This window comes from Dermacentor andersoni, chromosome 3, assembly GCF_023375885.2.
Source record: "Dermacentor andersoni chromosome 3, qqDerAnde1_hic_scaffold, whole genome shotgun sequence".
Classification (NCBI taxonomy): Eukaryota; Metazoa; Arthropoda; class Arachnida; order Ixodida; family Ixodidae; genus Dermacentor; species Dermacentor andersoni.
Genome location: NC_092816.1, coordinates 124,468,658 through 124,486,081, shown reverse-complemented (window position 1 = coordinate 124,486,081; position 17,424 = coordinate 124,468,658). Strand labels below are relative to the sequence as shown.

Below are 17,424 nucleotides of genomic sequence, written 5' to 3'. Positions count from 1 at the left end.
GGTTGAGCTAACAAAGCAACAGCGATGCGCGTGACCGTTAAATAAATGGTGACAACTGAACGGATCTCGAGTTAATCGCGCGAGGCACCGAATCGACGACAAAACTGGCCTTCACACTCCAGGAGATGCCGATAACTACAGCAATCCAAAAGTAGCGAAAAAGGCAGCAAAACGTTGACCGCCGAATAGCTGTCAAGTGTCAATATTGATCTTGCGCTGCGTTAGAAATGTGTGTGAGGAGTGGTGGCGTGGGCGGGGAGGGGGGGGGAGGGGGTATGCCACCTTGCCTAAAGTTAGCGGGACACCCTGTTTGCAATACGTTGGTTATTATAGGGTTTAAGTGGCAATTTTGGCTTGTTGATGATTCATTGAAAGGAGTAGACACGCAGCGCGTTGCGCACAAGGAAAAAATAAATGTGACAGGATAACTTTGGCGCTATAGTGTGCACTGTCACTTCTTTTGTCCTGGTGTGAAAACGCTCTACACTTGTACTACTACTCGTGTGCAGTCAAACAATGTCGCTCAAGCGGCCACAGTTGACAAGCTGACTCGCGAACAGGGTTCATCAATATGAATGTGGCCCCTAATACACAGCGGCTTTTAATAAATACAGGCTACGACGACATGAAGGCAACGTTCCCGTGTGAAGCTACAAGTGAGCCACCCAGGGGACGGCACTATGTCGATACAGTGTCGGCAACGGTAGTCGACTTCCCTGAGCCTCCATCGAACAGCGATCTCCCGGATAACAGCGTTTTGGTCGACGCACTCTTCAAAGAGCTTTTCTGGGTCTTGAAGCTGCACGGCCTTCCTTTCTCTGGCTCCAGACCTGGAGAACAGGTACGTTCCTACACTGTTCGAGCGTACGGCGGTACACTGCGTCCTACAATCGCTCACTGTGGAGAATGCGTGGATCTATGAGGGATATCCGAATGTCCTTACCCTTCTCCCTTCCCGCCTTAAAATTTGTGTGCGCAGCGCCAGCGCACGTGACCTACGTAAGTACGTGGAGTACGTGAGTACGTGACGCGCTCATAAAGTCCTTGTTCCCGGCTGTTACTCCTTGTTTGCCCTGGAGACACAATAAAGTTTGAATGATTACTGGGAAGAACCTGCGAGCAGTTAAAAAAACTCATTGTAAAGAAAGCTGGCACGCATGTCTGACTCGGATCTACCCACCAACCTACAAGGTAGAAAAAATCAGAGGGGAAGGCGGATACGGCGCATCTCTCTCATACGTACGCGGTGTTCCCCGCTGCACAACCACTGAAACACTGGCAGCTACCTTTCCTGCAGTTTAATTGCGATGACAGTTATATGGACGCCCCAGGCGCAGCTCCGCCGTCATTGGCGTTGCCGTGATGATCAGTATAAAGTCAAAGCGCGATAACATCGTGGCCCCATGGCGTAAGCACAGTGTTGGAGGGAAATCGTGCGAGGGTGTATTCAGGATGATGGCTCAGTCTCGCGCGCGCAAGGGAGGAAGGCGACGAGGAAACGTGCGGTCTTCCATCGCGCGCAAGGCACCGGTGGCGAGGGGGGGGGGACGTCCTACTATGATGGTGGCAGCATATGGCGCGTCCGTGCGCGGCCGCCCGGACCCTATGTCGAGATCGATCTGCGATGGGGGACACAGTCTAGGTGCGCCGAGGGCTGACAGCTTCCCGTACGCTGTGCATAGAGTAACATAGTAAACGATAAGAGTGACCACTCGAGCCGTTTCGCGGCCGAACTCGAGGTTCGCCTGTTCCGGTAGGTGGCCCTACGGTAGGTGGCCCTTTCCCAAAGCGGTGGCTGTGGTCATAGCTTGCAGTTTGACAGGCGGCACGACCCAGAATGTGCGAAGCCCACTCAGACCCCGACGCCGGGCTCGAGACGTCACTACCCCGTAAAATACACCTAAGGATCGTTCTTGGGCTCTTCTGCCAGCGTCTGACACTAATGCTTCGTCGCCGTTTCTAGGTAAGGCCGCAGGAAGTTCTGCACGTTGTTAAAGACTTTCTATTTGTGATGTTACTGTTAGCCGCATGAACGAGTGACAATGGCATGGCGGCGTTGAAGCTATAGACAGCTGCTGCCTATTTGTGACCTTGAGTTTAATTGTGCATTCTTTTTTTTATTGTGATCGCAATTATATGGACGCACCGAACGAATATTCGCCGTCGTGGTCACCACGGGATTCCATGTATATTTAGGTATATGTACATGTCATGCCGTGCTATATGACATGCGGTATATATGCGGGTTATATTGTCACACCAATCTTTCACTGAAGTTGCTCAGACGAGGTCTTACATTCCACAAGTTCCATTCCGCAGTCCACAAACAAATGTCTTGAAACAATACACCGACAGCGCATGCTTTTCATCTTAAATCTTCGAAGACTAAAATATTAAAAGTGCGCTACAATAACAGAGCTCAAACCAGAAAATGATGTCACTTTATTGGCGCCGCTGTGCAGCACCTCCGGGCTCCGCCCAGGAAAGAGGTTCGAAATAAACCTGATACGGAAAAGTCATGGTAAAGTCTCTAAGAAGTACGTTGGCTTTAATTAATAAACATAAATGAAATCATGTGATGACAGCTTACAAACAGAGGAATCCGAACACAACAGTTCGTTTTTATTTATTCGGCTTACGTTTAATTTAATCCTTGCTGCCACTACAGCTACAAGTCTAACAGTTCGTGCAATATTCAAAAATGCTGCTATCGGATTCATTACTTTACTCTTGTCGCAAGACTGTGATATTTTTTTATCATGCGCAGCAATGAGTGGTGATGCAAGCGATAACTGCGACGTGGCAGCGTGTGAGCTGCGGGGCACGTTCGAAACTGAAGAATTTCAAAAATATAGGCAAATGAAACTGTTCGTTAAGAAATGCAGCCTATGAGCGCATGCCATTCAATGCAGAAGGATTTATGTGGATTTATGCAAGAAGGTTGCGCACAGAGGCTTCCGAAAAAGTACGATGCACCATTTTTCCATAAGAATAATGGCTATTTCTAAAGCCGAGTGCGTGCAATATTGGTATTAAGGCAATAATGCGCGCTCTCTTAACCAGTGTACCACGCTATGTGACCTCGAGCGTTTTTAGCTGTTTTGCATTGGGCTGACGATACGAGTTTTCTTGTTTGAATAGTGCATGGAATCTTAACCGTAGAAAGTTTCTTGTTTCTTAGCATTTATAACAGCGTTTCCTTGTCAGCCATTGTTGTTGATGACATAGAATAATACCACAGATAGTCGCTGTGTCAGATAAGAAAAATATTCATTACACGAAGGACCGCCTACATTCAAAATTTGAAAGCTCCAGTATTTCCTACCTTCTGCTTCTGTCATTCCATGTATTACAGGAATCTCCACTATTCCTGCCTCAACACACACTTTACAGTTAAAGGCCAGCATGTAAATTCAAGGGCAAGTTTACAAGTAAAAGAAGATGATCTCAACGTTTCGAAGACAGCAGCTGAAGATCGCCAGCACAGTCGAAGAGCCTAATTCGCTGTGATGCCAATATCTTGCAGGCGTTTAATGGGGGACTAACTGGATTGCACATTAGAGACGACGACGTTGACAGGTGCCCAATTGTTGATGCAACCATTTTATTTTGGCACGCAACCATTCACATAACTTTCCTACCTTAATTCATCCTCCTTCGAAGAAGTAGATGCAATAAAGAGCGTCATATTTGCATCTCCTAAAACAATCCCATTCTCAGCAAATGAATTGCTTGCTTGTTTGTGTAGATTTTTTTTAAATCTGGATACTTTAACAGTCTTGTGTACGTTATTAGGCTTGTGTAGCGTTTATTATCATTACGCCATTCATTTCTATGCATACTCCATTACTTGCATTTCGCAGTTTCTTCCTGTTTACATGTCTCTACCACATTCTGAATGTTGCTGCAAAAATAGCTGTCTACCATTTGTGTACTCTTGGCTTTCCAGCGAGCTGATGGACATTAAAGAAACGTGGCACACTTATTTATGATGCTCCTTTTGTAGAAGTACTGCTTGCTGGGTCAGTTGGTTCATGCTAACACTTGAGAAAACCAGCGAAAACATTTAGACGCGAAGGCAACAAAATGTCTTCTAGTCCAGCGTTGTCGTGTCTCTTCTTTATCCAATGTTTGCGCCTCAATTTTCTTGCTGGTTTTCTCAAATGCTGCTTTCGGGTTGAGTTATTTGAAGTACAATATCCCAAACCATAAACTTCTACTTTCTCATTAACAGTTGGCATGATTGTTGCGCTATGTTGCATCTTGAAATGTAACGAATAGCAATTTAAATAAAAGTAACATAAAGTTAAACAACAGCTTCGTCCGCTAATCATCGCAACATGTAAACAGTGGTGCAAGCACCTGCGTTAAATCGCTGGACGGTGCATGCAACGTTACCGGTCACATAAACAAATAAAGAAAGAAAACGACAATGAAATCGTGGGCTCCGAGACTTGGCGCTGCGTGGCAGCCATCTAGGAGGCCGCCACGCTTGCAGAAGATTAACACAGTAAGTCAGACAATCGGCTTCTATGTGCGGGATCGCAGGTTCGAAACTCATCACCGCCAAGGTCTTTCCTTTCGAAATTATTGTTTCTTTATATACTAATAGCTCTATAGCAATTCGTCTTATGTGACTGAGTGACGGGTTTCTTTGATGGATAGACACAGAAATTTTGACGGATTTAAATGATGCGCCAAGTTTGTCCCATCATGAGCGATACCGAAACCACGTCACAATGTTTCTTCAAGGATAGCAACCAGACGCGTGAGCACGCTGCCCCACAAATGCACTGGGTATGAGCCGATTTCCACTGTACGCCTTTCACACCGACCCTTTAGTCAGCAGCGTCGTAAATGCACTGTGCATGTGACGCTCTACAATGAGCCTCTCGCCCACTTGAATCACTGAGCATGTGTCACTGAGTGTGCAGTAAACGAGATTAAGCGAGGAAAGTCAGTGTGCAGTAAGCGAGGAAACAATTCTCAGCGTTCGTAGGCACAGGCGGGCCAGGCGTCTCGTCTCGGAGTCCATGCGCGTACTTCTGCGCAGTGCCACTAGATGGCACAGCGTGTTCAGGAAGAAACGCGAGAAAAGCGCTCGGTTGCCCGCATGACGCACTTCTCAGCGTTCGCGCGCACCAGCACGCCATGCGTTTCGGAAACTTCGCGCGGCGGCGCTAAATGGCGCCGAGTGTTTTTTAGGGAAGCGCGAGAGATGAGACCCGCTGTAGTACGCGCCTCCTACATAATTAGTTTAGACGGTGGCGATACGTTGTGTAGGTACATTGATTTGATGCTAACGCAATACTGTCGACAGTCATCGCGAGATGCATTATTGCTGTATTTTTTTTTTACATTTGGCCCCAATAGAGATGCGGCCACCGTGGCCAGAGTCAAATAAGCGACCCCGAGCTGTTAGCCCAGTGGCAGCAGGAGGCGATTGCCACTGGGCTAACACATCGGGTGGTGATATGAAATATACACTACAAATGTACACACACACATGTGCCGGTCTACGTGAGAGATAGACGTTGAGATGCTTAACCTCTTCCTTATGTAAAGTAATCGAAGGTTGACTCACGCACGCACTTCCACCATTATAGATATGCCATGCCTCTACCATAAGACGCGTATCTTCATTCTTGTGCCTGTACAATATCGCGCATTCATCTAACTCTTTCCCTACATTGCCAAGATTGTAACTGCACGCTGAGTTAGATGAATGCGGGATATTCTGCAGGCACAAGCGCGGTTGCAAAACCGAAATGTTAACTGAGACCACCAGCATGAGACGACGAAGGAGAGGCGAGCAGTAGCAATGTTCAGTCATGCTATAGATAACTCCCAGAGGATGTGGACGTGGGATGAAGTGACCAAAGAGATTTTGTAAATGAAGCGAACATATACGACATTTATTATGTACAATGTATCTTCTTTGGTTCTTGTTACTATTCTTCTTCCTTCTTCAAATTCGGATGATAGTGCGTTTGGATGATGCCGCTGCTTCGTGGATGATGAGCCCTGGCCGATGCGTGCTGTGCGCATCATGTGACGTAATTGAACGGTGTCACGTTTGAAAGACGTCATACGTGGGCGTGGTCGATGACGCTGCCTCCTATCGATGCGAGCCATTACCAGCCGCTATCAACCGTACTGCGGCGGCGGCAGCTGCGTATGGCGCGGTTATTTGTATTAGAAATAATACAAATTTTGGGCGCTGCACTGACACACCAGCACTGGGCTTTGGGCGCAAAATTCAAGAAAGGGAACTTTGTCCTTCATTTTCTCTTTTATTAACAGTCATTAACGCGAAATTACTGAACATAGAATTTCCAATGTATACGTTACCTGTGTTAATTGATTTAGCATTTATCCTTAGTGTCACATGAAGACTGGTAAAGTACAGGGCTTTGACAGCAGTGTAAGTAATTTTTTTCGCGAGCTTGCCTGGTTATTTCTTAATACGCCTAATATTTCAAACAAAATTGCTAAATAATCAATTCTTGCTCAGATTTTTTCCCCTATTTTGTTCCCAGAGGTCCTGCTTATTTTGCTTTAAACAAAAGCTAAAAGTTACCGCCTGCGGTGATGAGTCATTGTCCGAAGGTCAAACAGGAAAACAGCAGCTGTTTTTGCAAATTGGCTTTACATTTAAAACTCTGCTTAACTTAGAAAAGCAGCTGTGATATGTAGCGAGCTAACTGATAATATGGTCTTCGGTATGTCTTTAGAAATAGGGAGACTTGGAGGGCCAGATATGTGCCCCTTGGGATATATCGGAAGCGAAGCATTGAACACAGCCTAAGTCCTGTGAGTGATTTTACTTATCTGAATGGCTAGAAACTTACGTCAATAAAATAATGCCACTGAAAAGTTCCAGAAGGACTCGAGAAAACGCGACATTATCGTCAACGTCACTACACATTCGCTAAATTTAGCGTCGCGAAGTTATGAACAGCGATTTTCACCTTCTTTCAGTCCAGCGTAGGCGGCATCAAGAAAAGGCGAAGGCTGCTGCTCGAGCGTGCGGCAGCTTTCGCATGCCCAACAGTCTGCGCGGCATACGCGGTCCACTGCACGGCCTCCCTGTATCTGGCCCTCAAGCGCGACCAGGACACCATGATGGCTGTCGTGCCTGACGTGTCCGACCTCTGCCGGGCGCTCGTGTCCTTCCTGACAGCCGTCCACGGAGCCCTCAACGGCGCCAGGGTGTCTTCCCTGCTGCGTCACTCGGCGGCCGCCATGTTCGGGGGCCAGCCTTCGACCAGCGACCACTTCGCCAAGCCTTCCAACTGGTCGTCCATGCGCCGCATCGTGATCGCTTCGAGCGGCTTTGCATTGCTCAGCTGGTTGGTGTTCGTGGGGCTGCGTATCTCGACGCTCCGTCGCCGAGGCCCGCGAGAGTATTGCGTGTCGTACCTGTACGGCTTTGTCCCCTCTGGCGGGGATGGGTGAGGCACATTTTATCCCTGTCTCTACGTCGAAAGTTTTGTACGTTGTCAAAAGTAAACGAGGTGCAGCCTGATCAACCTCAATGCCTCGGCTTTGCCATCTCATCTCGCCCAAGCACTCTGTAGCAAGCGAGTTGCTAGGTAATGTAATGTGGGGTCAAGAAAAAGGCGAGCGTGGGCGTCAGGGGTACTCCTAGCAAACACCTGCAACCGATGCTGCAGTTGATTGAAGTGTAACAGCGCGACGTCACCCAAACACGCAAGAAAATAAATGCCTGAAGGAATTAAAAAAAACGAACGTGGTAACTCCGTGCACTTACGTTTATGAGAGCTGGTGTAATCCGCATGGGCAATAAATAGTAAGCTTTCCCATGTGTGACAAAAGAGAATTGGATATAGCAGGGGCCGCAGTAAAAAATCTTTGAGTTGATAAGGCTCGTTCGTTGCCAGTGGCCGGTAACACTCCGTAATGGTATGTCCAACGTCACGATTGTCTTGAGCTTGCTCTTACAAACAGTTCTAGCGGTGCCGAATGAGTACAGCGGAGGAATACCACCCGTTTGCTGCTATAAGTTTATTTATTCGTGGCCAGCGGACCAGCAGTTTACGTGGTGCCGGTGCTGGACGCTCTCCTGTACGGGGCTATTGTGGCGGTACCTCGCTGGAGCATCGCCCTGCACGTCTCCTTGTGCCTCTTCCTGGGCGCGATGGCCGAGCAGCTGTCCACCAGCGTCAAACTGGCCGCCGAACCACAGGGGAGATACCTCGCAGCCGCCGAGGTACTCGACACTGTAATTAAGGGACATTGTATGGACTTGCATATTACACCCTCAGCGAGAGAAAAAGAAACTCCTTCTTAGGTGTATGCCAATCTGAACAACTGATACATGATCAAAGACAGCGAAGCTGCATAAGCGAGTTCTCACATGCTGTGTCGGAAGTACCATAGAGATCTCTTTGCTGGCGTTCATTCATCGGGCGTTCATTCGATGCTTCCGGGCGCCCAATAGGGCTATTTTCGACTGTTATTTAATAGTGCCCAGGCCGTCAGTTTCCACCGACGCAGACGCAGTCACTCTTATCAGACTTTCTGCATGAATCCGGTGGAACATGACGTGGGAATGAAAACGGATTACTGGGTAAAACAAAACCCGAAAAGAATTTGTTGTTTAGTCGAGGGAGGCATACACACGCTACATATTATATTGCAATACTTTAGAATTACGTGCCAATGGAAAAGGAAAATTTGAGACTCTGACGCAGTTAAATTGCTGGCTGATACAGCGTACAACGCCTTACGCCGGCTTTGACCAGCACACAAAACACCTGCGAAACTCCCCTGAGCAGCTTCGCTCTACTACATACGACGGTAAAGCTCAGGCAAACCAGATCACAAGTTAAGCAAAGCTTTTATCCTAGCTGGGCACCTGTGGAAGATGTCCACTCTACTGTCGTTCTCTCTGTTAGCAGTCGCAGATAAGGAACCGTTTATTTGGCTGTATTTGAATTATCAACATCGCTGGATAAGCTTAGTGCTGGTGCTGCAAGTTCGTGCAAGTCCGCTTCGATGTTGGGGTTTCTTTCCCTTTGCGCCACTGCCATACCACAGTGACAATAGCAATCAGAATTACAAAACGTTCGGTCATGTAACAGGTTTTCCGTATATAAAAACAGGCCCAATTGACAGAGACTGCGTTCAGAGCTCATGCAAGAAAACAGTTATGAAAGTTAAGAACGCAAAACAATACTAGCACATCAATATAGCTGTAGACAGAAAGAACAAAACTGTAGCAGAATAAAATACAGAATTTATTAAAGGAACATCAACGTCTTAGCAATACCACTCTATTGGCTCAAACTGTGTCACCCCCTGTAAGAACGCCGTATCTTGCTATGTAAACCGCTGCGTGCCCGTTGGCATGCCGCTAAAAGAAGGCGCGCTCTTCCAGCAACGCGATGTCAAAACGAATCCCCGCGTTGCGAAGCGTCAAACGTCGAAGGGTCACTCCGGCGATTTTTTATTTTTTTGTCAGCGGATGTCAGTGAAATTCACTGGGTACGTTTCTCTACACACTTCCGTCATGCCCTCAAAAGAAGCAGGTTTGAAAATTGCGCAGAACAAATAAAATTTGTTGATTTCTTCGAGCCACATGCCTTGCCTGCTCCTTATTTACTAGCCACATTGGGTTATGGTGTAAAAAGTGGCATACGCATAGTGGGCTGGGAATGAATGGCGCAGGACAGGGTCAACAGCATCGAATATAGTTAGCAATAGTGCGCTTGTGTTTCGCGTGAGAAACTGTTGTCTCGAGAAGTTACATTATGCGCAGGCGGGCACATGATAGGTGGCAAGTCGTCTTGCCTTGTGGGATGCACGAACTTCAGCCCTCGCCAGCCGCGCACACAGCTTGAGCTGGTGCCGAACGCGTTGAGCCACGAGGTTGGGCTTGTCACAGTTACCGAGGTGTTACAGGCCTACTTGAGCGGCTGACCTGAAGGTAATTCATTAATCCGTCAGGATGAAGAAAACCACTCTTGTAGCTCAGTTTTGACCATACGGATTTAAAAGGAACTGTTATACATTTCGCACGGTGCACGAACAAAAAGCGAGAAGAAACAACACGGCGCACTATCAACATAGGCACGTTGCCGCGTTCTCGAACGCTGCCAGTCGCACTCCCCGGTACTTGTTTAAATTAAATGTTCCTACACCCATGGTTATATTTTCAGGTATTCTTATGCTGACTCATTATTTTGCTTCCGAGAGGCACTGTTTGCCTCAGATACCAAATGGGCAACATGTGGAGGCCCCTTCGATAGCGAAGCTTATTCATTTGACTGCCTCATTCAGCCTGCGCCAAAGGTACTGTCCTCAGCGTTATCGCGAGAGAATTATGCGTTCTCTAAATGAGCGATCATACGCGCAATGTCTTAATTTGTGTCTACTTTACGGAAAACATCAATTGTGTGCATGAAAAGAGCACAAAGGATGATGAGTAGGAAGTATAACAACGCGTGCTCCGGTCTCCCACTCGCTGTTTTCGTTATTTCCAAGTCGCTCACATCAACGCGACTCGGAGTGATGCGACAGTGCTTAGATGCACAAAATATGAGTGTTTCGCTACGTTGTGATATTATTTGATGTCACTGATGAACGACTTGCATGATACTAAAAGGGATCGACAAGCAGTCATTGTGCAATGCCGATGTAAATAAGTGTACCGGTGCTTCGGACACTCAACGACGTTCTTCCGGGAAATAGTGCGCCTTATAAATGGACATACAAATTCGGAAAGCAGCGATCAACAACATCTCATAGTGAGTATGTGAAACGTTTCCCTGAAAAGGGGAAAACACCTAAAAGCAAGCAGCACGTGTCAAATTAGTGGTTAGTGTTACCATGAGTTTACGTTGCATCGCGATGTGTTATGCTGGGCGCTGGCTGTCATGGCGGTGGGTCGAATGCTAATGGCGATTCATGGCTGTTTATCGGATTCGCAGCTGTTACTGTTTGACATTTCCGAATAGCTGGTGCTGCTGACATTAATCACCCGAAGACATTCCACAAATGGTCCGGAGCGGTCACGAATCTGCTGAGCGTCTACTCTGCACCGCTTTCGTTCTGCGCGCTGGCGTAACCAGCATGCCTTGAGCACTTTCCCCCCTGGTGTGCCGCTGGTGACGTTGAAGGAAGAGCTTCGCGCAACTGCGCGGTCGTTTTTCGTTTTCGTTGTTGAGATTCTTTTCGCTTATTTAGAATTAATTTCGAATTTGCGAAACAAATCTATCAGACGCATGACACCGGGTTCTTGGGAACCTAGGGATGCCATTACCTTGGCATGGTCAAAATACTACCGGAGCTTTTCTTTAATACGTTGACGGGGCTCTACACAGGTCCGGGAGCTGCGGCTACGCCATGCGTCGCTGTGCCGTGCCATCGGCCGCTGCGACGACCTCTACAATTGGCTGCTCTTCATCTGGTACGTCTCACCGGCACGCGCACGCATCTGACGCGAGTTGCAAACCCGCACCACTTAAGCTAAAGCGCACGTGCCTGACTACAGGTATGGTTTATGATATACAGAGGCCTTTTCACCGGGCTCTTAGGGACGTGCCATTGCGTGCCTCCACTCCCGTATTCTAGAACCTTCCTCCCCTCAACACTCTGCCTCGGCTCACGAAAGTGCATAGCAGCGGCACCCCTCGACAGAAGAGGTCACGGCGTTTCGTGGTCATCTACGACTCTTCTTGAGAAGTGTAGCGCCTTCATCAGTCGAAGAGCGCCGCTATCCTCCACTAGGTAGAAGGAAGGAAGAGCTTCGCATTGAGTGCCGTTTGAGAATACGGGGACCAGACTTCCTCCGTCCTGTCTGTTTGCTTTTGTATACACACATGCGCTCCATCTTTGTTCGTAGTGGTGTATTTGAAGGTTCCATACCATGGAAGGAAGAAACAGAATAGGGGAGGCTCCGAAGCCATGCTTTTGAAGCCAGAAGTTCGTCCATGTTGGTTTGGCACCGCCCTTTGTGTCTCCAATCAGCTCGCCGGGGCAGATGGCGCGAGCTCTGAACTTGCATTGTTTCGAGTCACCTGAAGTGTGCGCTTCTGACCTGCATCAAAACGAAACCTACGTAACATCTGTAACAGTGCTAGTGAAGCAGACGCGCCCATGTTTTTTTTCCGTGGCACGTTGAAGAAGACGACAAGGACCCGTGCCGTGATTACGGGAGTGGCTGTGTTGCTGGCTGACACACCCACCGACCCGAAAAACAACTTTAAAGCTCACACACTGCACTCCAAACTCACCATGTCCTACGAATGCAATGTGCTTCGAGAAATACAGGGGCCCAAAAATCCTATCTCACTTTTCGAAGGCAGTGCGTCAAAGCGAGAGCTTCACGAGCGCGGTTGCTATGGCAACGATATTGTTTGGAATGTAAGTGCCAGTGCTCCGTTGCGAAAAACAGCTCGTAACTTCTGACACACTCTCTTCAACACACCTGGGCTTGCCGGGGCCTTCCTTCCTCGATGCTCCCTACTGTCTGCAATGGCAGCGCACGGCTGCTGGTTCGGCGGAGCCATTTGATGTTTCGGTCGGTGCCCTCGACACTGAAAGAATGAGCAGCATGAAGCTTTGGCGAACATTCAGACCGCTCATAAATGTCGCATATTCATCCTCGCGATTTCATTACTCCTTGTCCAAACGGCGCGAGCACCGCCGTATATGATGTGCCCATACATGGTGCTTACCTTCTGCCACTGAATTAGATAAGGATCACAGACCTTTGCTATTCTCTTTGATAAAATTCGCCTTCTTGTGATAATTCTCGCACTACCCGGTTTATATTTGCGTGTTTGTCTCTAACCATTATCTAGCCTAGTGACCCAAGTTATATACTAGTCTGCACCTTTAGCTGTGTGCGCGTGGTCGTGAATCCGTCGTGGCCGTTCCATCGTTGTCATTCCAGCTTCGTCATCCGAGTCTCGTCGTGCTGTCGTAGTTATCGTCTTCATGCAGGCGTTGTCATCCAATTGTCGTGGTATCGTCATCGTGGTGCGCTGTCGTGTGTTGTACTATTGTCATCATTTCAGAATCGTTATCCCCATGCCGTCATGCCGCCGCTGTCATACGGGCTTTATCGTTCCACCGAAGACATTTCTTCTTTGTCATCCCATCGTCGTCTCTGTGTCTTCGTCATACAGTCGCCGTCATGCCACCATGGTCATGACCAACGAGTGTCACAGCAAAGTGGGCCAATACCAGACACACTGTGCATCGCATACAGCCGGAGGAATGGTAATTTCAGAATCACTAGCAGAGATTCTAAATAAATGTGCTTTCTTCAAGGCTACACTGCTTGAATGCTAATTGCATTAACGTCGAGAGTAATCGTGAAGTTGGTTATAGCGTGATTTTTATGCAATTAGCATAGCTTAGATGCCTCACGCACTTTCCGATATCTAAGTCAGTGCATGTCTTAACCGTCTTGTACCGAAAATTTGCTCTTTCACGTAACGGCAGGCATAAATACAGACATTTTAATTTTTGTTTATTTGCTGATCTCTTTGAGACCGCGCCGTGCGACGGCTTTTATCAGTAACGTTTCCGGTGCGATGCCATCTGATAACTTATTTTCTACCTAATATTCGGCGAATGTGCCCAGTCGCCTTAGGCTTGTCATCGCTGCGCTCCAGGCTTAGAACGTAGATGCTGTGTAGTCTAGTACTGGACTATAGAAAAGACCTAATATCCCTCGTCATATTCCTTTATGTCGTCACTCGTTACGCCGCTTCCAGCTTCGAGCATTTGTGTGTGACCGATTTAAGCTATGCTCATTGGTTGGCCTAATCTCATTACGCGAGCAATTGAGAAGAAACAAATGTGAGTCTCAGTAAGTTTAAATGAGGGGAGCGTTGTGTTTCTCTAGCATTTTCAAAACCTTGCGAGATAACTTGTTTATATTTGGTGGAAATAAGCTGCATATTGTGGGCGATTCATAGGCTAAGATCAAGTTTTGTGGTTTAATTACGCCATTTGCAATAAATTACTTATCAGGGGCGCTCTACGGCGTTATATTCGCGTTTTACAAACGTCACAGAACTTATCCCGCAGCCCTGGTCGACCTATAAAAGCCATCCAGATCAAATTTAGTGAAAAAGGTAAGAACGTAATGGAAGGTTTGTATGCGAAGGTTAATTTGTATGCATCAATCGCCCTTTGCAAAAAAAATGCCTTTATGTAGGGTTTAAACAAGAAGGAAGGGGATTAACCGAGGGGCCAGATTTTTTTTATCAGTCATATCATAAGAAGCCAACAAACACTGACACAAAGGACAACATAGGGGAAATTACTTGTGCTTAAAAAAAGAAATAAGGAAACGATAAATTAATGGAAATGAAAATGGATGAAAAAACAGCTTGCCGCAGGTGGGGACTGAGCCCACAACCTTCCCATTTCCCGTGCGATGCTCTACCAATTGAGCTACCGCGGCGCCGTTTGCCCATTCACTTTCTTGGGTATTTATGTTTCCTAGTAGAACCCTGGGAGTGTTAGCCAGCGCCACCACTCACAGACCTTGGCGGCGAACGTGGAATGTCCTTTCGGCCGCAGGCGTCACGAGAACGTGATCTTTTCGGGTGAAGGCGACTGGTCAATATACCCACACATGCTAACTGAAGGCATCAATGTTGCCGGATTCGAGACCCTCCTTATGTAATAAACGAGAAAGAAGGAGATTAAGCGAGGGGCCCATTTTTTTTTATTAGTCATATCATAAGAAGCCGACAAACACTGACACAAGGACAACACAGGGAAAATGAATTGTGCTTAATAGATGAAATAGGGTTCGGTTTGAAATTTATATACAGGCATTATCCCTTGTATAATAAGCTCTTTCGAAAAATCTCCAAGTCTCACCGAGTTTACATTTGTTGAAAATAATGTTTAATGTAATGCGCAGATAAACATAGTTCTTGAATCGGAAGCTGCACCCGCGCGGTGGCGTAGTGACTTTGGCGTTGCGGTGCGAAGCCCGACGTTGCGGGATCGAATCCCGGCCATGGCTGCCGTAGTTCGATGGAGGCGAAATGCAAAAACACTTGTGGTACCGTGCATCGGGTGCACATTAAAGAACTCTGAGTGGTTAAAATAATCCGGAGTAATCCACTACATCGTGTCATATAATCATATCATGGTTTTGTCACGTAAAACTCTAAAATTTAATTTAAATAAATTGGAAGCTATGTATATAACAACAGAGCCTTCGTTTTCTCAATATTTTCATGCGTTTTAGGCGGTCCATAGTAAGTTGTTACCAGGTTTCATAGGTAAACCAAATGAGACCGCTTGTTTAGGTTTAGGGAAATTTAAGTGCAAGTTATGACTGATGTCTACGCGATGTTCAAAGTGTATCGGTCAGTTATTAATTGCCTTTGCATTTAATTACGTATTGAGACGCTTCGGAGCGGTATAGGTGTGTTTCACGAACGATGCAGAATTTAGCCCGTTAGTCCCAGAGGAGCTATAAGTGACTTCGACATCGAACTCAAGTGAAATTGGGGGGGGGGGGGGGGGGGGGGACTTTATGACAAATAGATGAGACGGCAAATGTGCGGGAATGAATTGCAGACTTGGTGAGTAAAAAAACCCGTCGACTAGTGCTCGAAAGCGTCTCATGCGGGCAAGGCTTCGAACGTGCGAGTAATTAGCGGGAAAAGTATGAAATTGTACAGTGTAATAATCGTCAACTTAAGTTACTAATGCGAAAACATCTTGGATGAAAATTAGAGTGTGATTCCGCAAGATCTAGTAAGACTACTGTCTTTCTTTGCCCCCTTCGAACGTAATGAAAAAGCCTCCACAATTTGCTCGAATTTACTCAATATGGTAGAAAATTTGCTGTCGTTGTCGCATGAGCATGCTAGAAGGCTCAAATTGTACCTAGTCTATAGACTATAGAGTCTGTAGAGACTATAGAGTCTATAGGCTATAGACATCCTGCACCTAACATAGTGCATGTGAAAGTGCGCTGTAGGCTCATGTTTTCTGTCTCTTTCTCTCTCTTTCACGCGCCATTCCCCTCCCCACGTGTAGGGTAGCAAACTGGACTCAGTCTGGTTAACCTCCCTGCCTTTCCTCCTTCCCTTATCTCTCTCTCTCTCTCATCGTTTTTTTTTTACTTTCCTGTGCAGGTGCGGAGACACGGTACTGTGCTTCATCTTCGGCGTGCCGTGGATCATGGCACGCGCCGACGTAGACGAGCCAGCCGCCTACACCGCGGCCTCCATCGACGTCACCCTAGCCGTCGTCCTCCTCGTGGCCCTGTTAGTTGCGGCCTCAGAGCCCGGACGCTTGGCGAAGGACTCGCTGACGCCTCACGTGCTGCGCCTCGCGTGCTGCGACCAGCACGCGGGAGTCTCTGCGTCCCGCACGCAGGCCGAGGAGGTGGCCCTGAATCAGGAGCTGTTGATGCTGTCCACGGCCGTGCGAGGAGCGCGCGTGGAGATGTCGGGCTGGAACTGCTTTGACGCGCACCGCGGCAGCACCATCACCGCCATGTCTATGCTGGCCACGTACGCGGTCCTCGTCTACCAGATGCTGCACCACATCGAGTGAGGCTGCCCGCGAGCTAGGCGAAAAACACGTCGCAGACATTGCGAAGAATTACGTGACGAGGGCGCTTTTGTGCACAAAATAGTGCATAGTGATTAGTGTAATAGACAGTTCAGAACTGTCGACTCTGGCATGAGGATCATGTTCGCCATTGGTTGCAATGAGCAGTGCGCTGTAAAAAGGCCATGAGATTTTTTTGTTGTTGTCTGTGTGTCTAACTGAGAGTAGAGAGACGAATATGGCTATATACACGATAAACTGTCGCTCTTAATGGACACAATAAACTTAAATTTCCATTCCCAGTCGCTGCCTCTAAGCCTTTCCAACCGACAGCCGCAGCTGTTTTAGCATGCCTTGTCTGAGGTGAAGAAGTGCGCCGCCGCCGCTGTGTATTGACCGCTCCGAGACCCAACCTTGCTCGTGGCTATTGGCTACATCCAAATGTTGAGCCAATATCGGTCTAAACTTCTGTAAAGATAAGGGTCCCGAGTTGCCGAAAGACGCTTTTCAACACTATATATATTTCCACTCTTGAGACTCGATAAAACTAAGAAGGTAGATTGTGCTTTAATAACATGCATGGAATGCAAGTTATTACATGCAGCGTGTATGGGATACGACCACGTGCTACATCTAAACCTCACAGTGATTTCTTTCATCGATCTTGTAGAGCTCGCTCGCCTCAGTTTCTGCGGTCACCTACTTTGCTTCAGAAATCAAGCATAGACATAAGTTATTTTTCTAGTTAAGAACGTCTTAGCTCCTCCGTACTTGAATCATATCTCTAGCATTTTTCTTCTCATATAGAAGCCCAGGGCCTACAGACAGTGTTTTCACTGTCTGACGTCATCTCCTTTT

At 47.4% G+C, this 17,424-nt stretch overlaps 1 protein-coding gene across 2 annotated transcripts in view; it reads left to right on the top strand.

The window, feature by feature from the left end:
- LOC126538522 (uncharacterized) overlaps positions 1–16,764 on the top strand; it is an 87,712-nt gene extending 70,948 nt beyond the window's left edge. The window contains exons 2-6 of one of the 2 annotated variants that reach the window (XM_072286752.1): positions 615–841; positions 6,982–7,454; positions 8,047–8,233; positions 11,349–11,434; positions 16,146–16,764. In XM_072286752.1, the coding sequence (XP_072142853.1) occupies positions 615–841; positions 6,982–7,454; positions 8,047–8,233; positions 11,349–11,434; positions 16,146–16,569 (1,397 nt within the window). In that variant the 3' untranslated portion in view covers positions 16,570–16,764. The remainder of the gene's footprint in view (positions 1–614; positions 842–6,981; positions 7,455–8,046; positions 8,234–11,348; positions 11,435–16,145) is intronic. The other variant, XM_072286753.1, reaches the window with a different exon arrangement.
- The last annotated feature ends 660 nt before the right edge of the window (positions 16,765–17,424 follow it).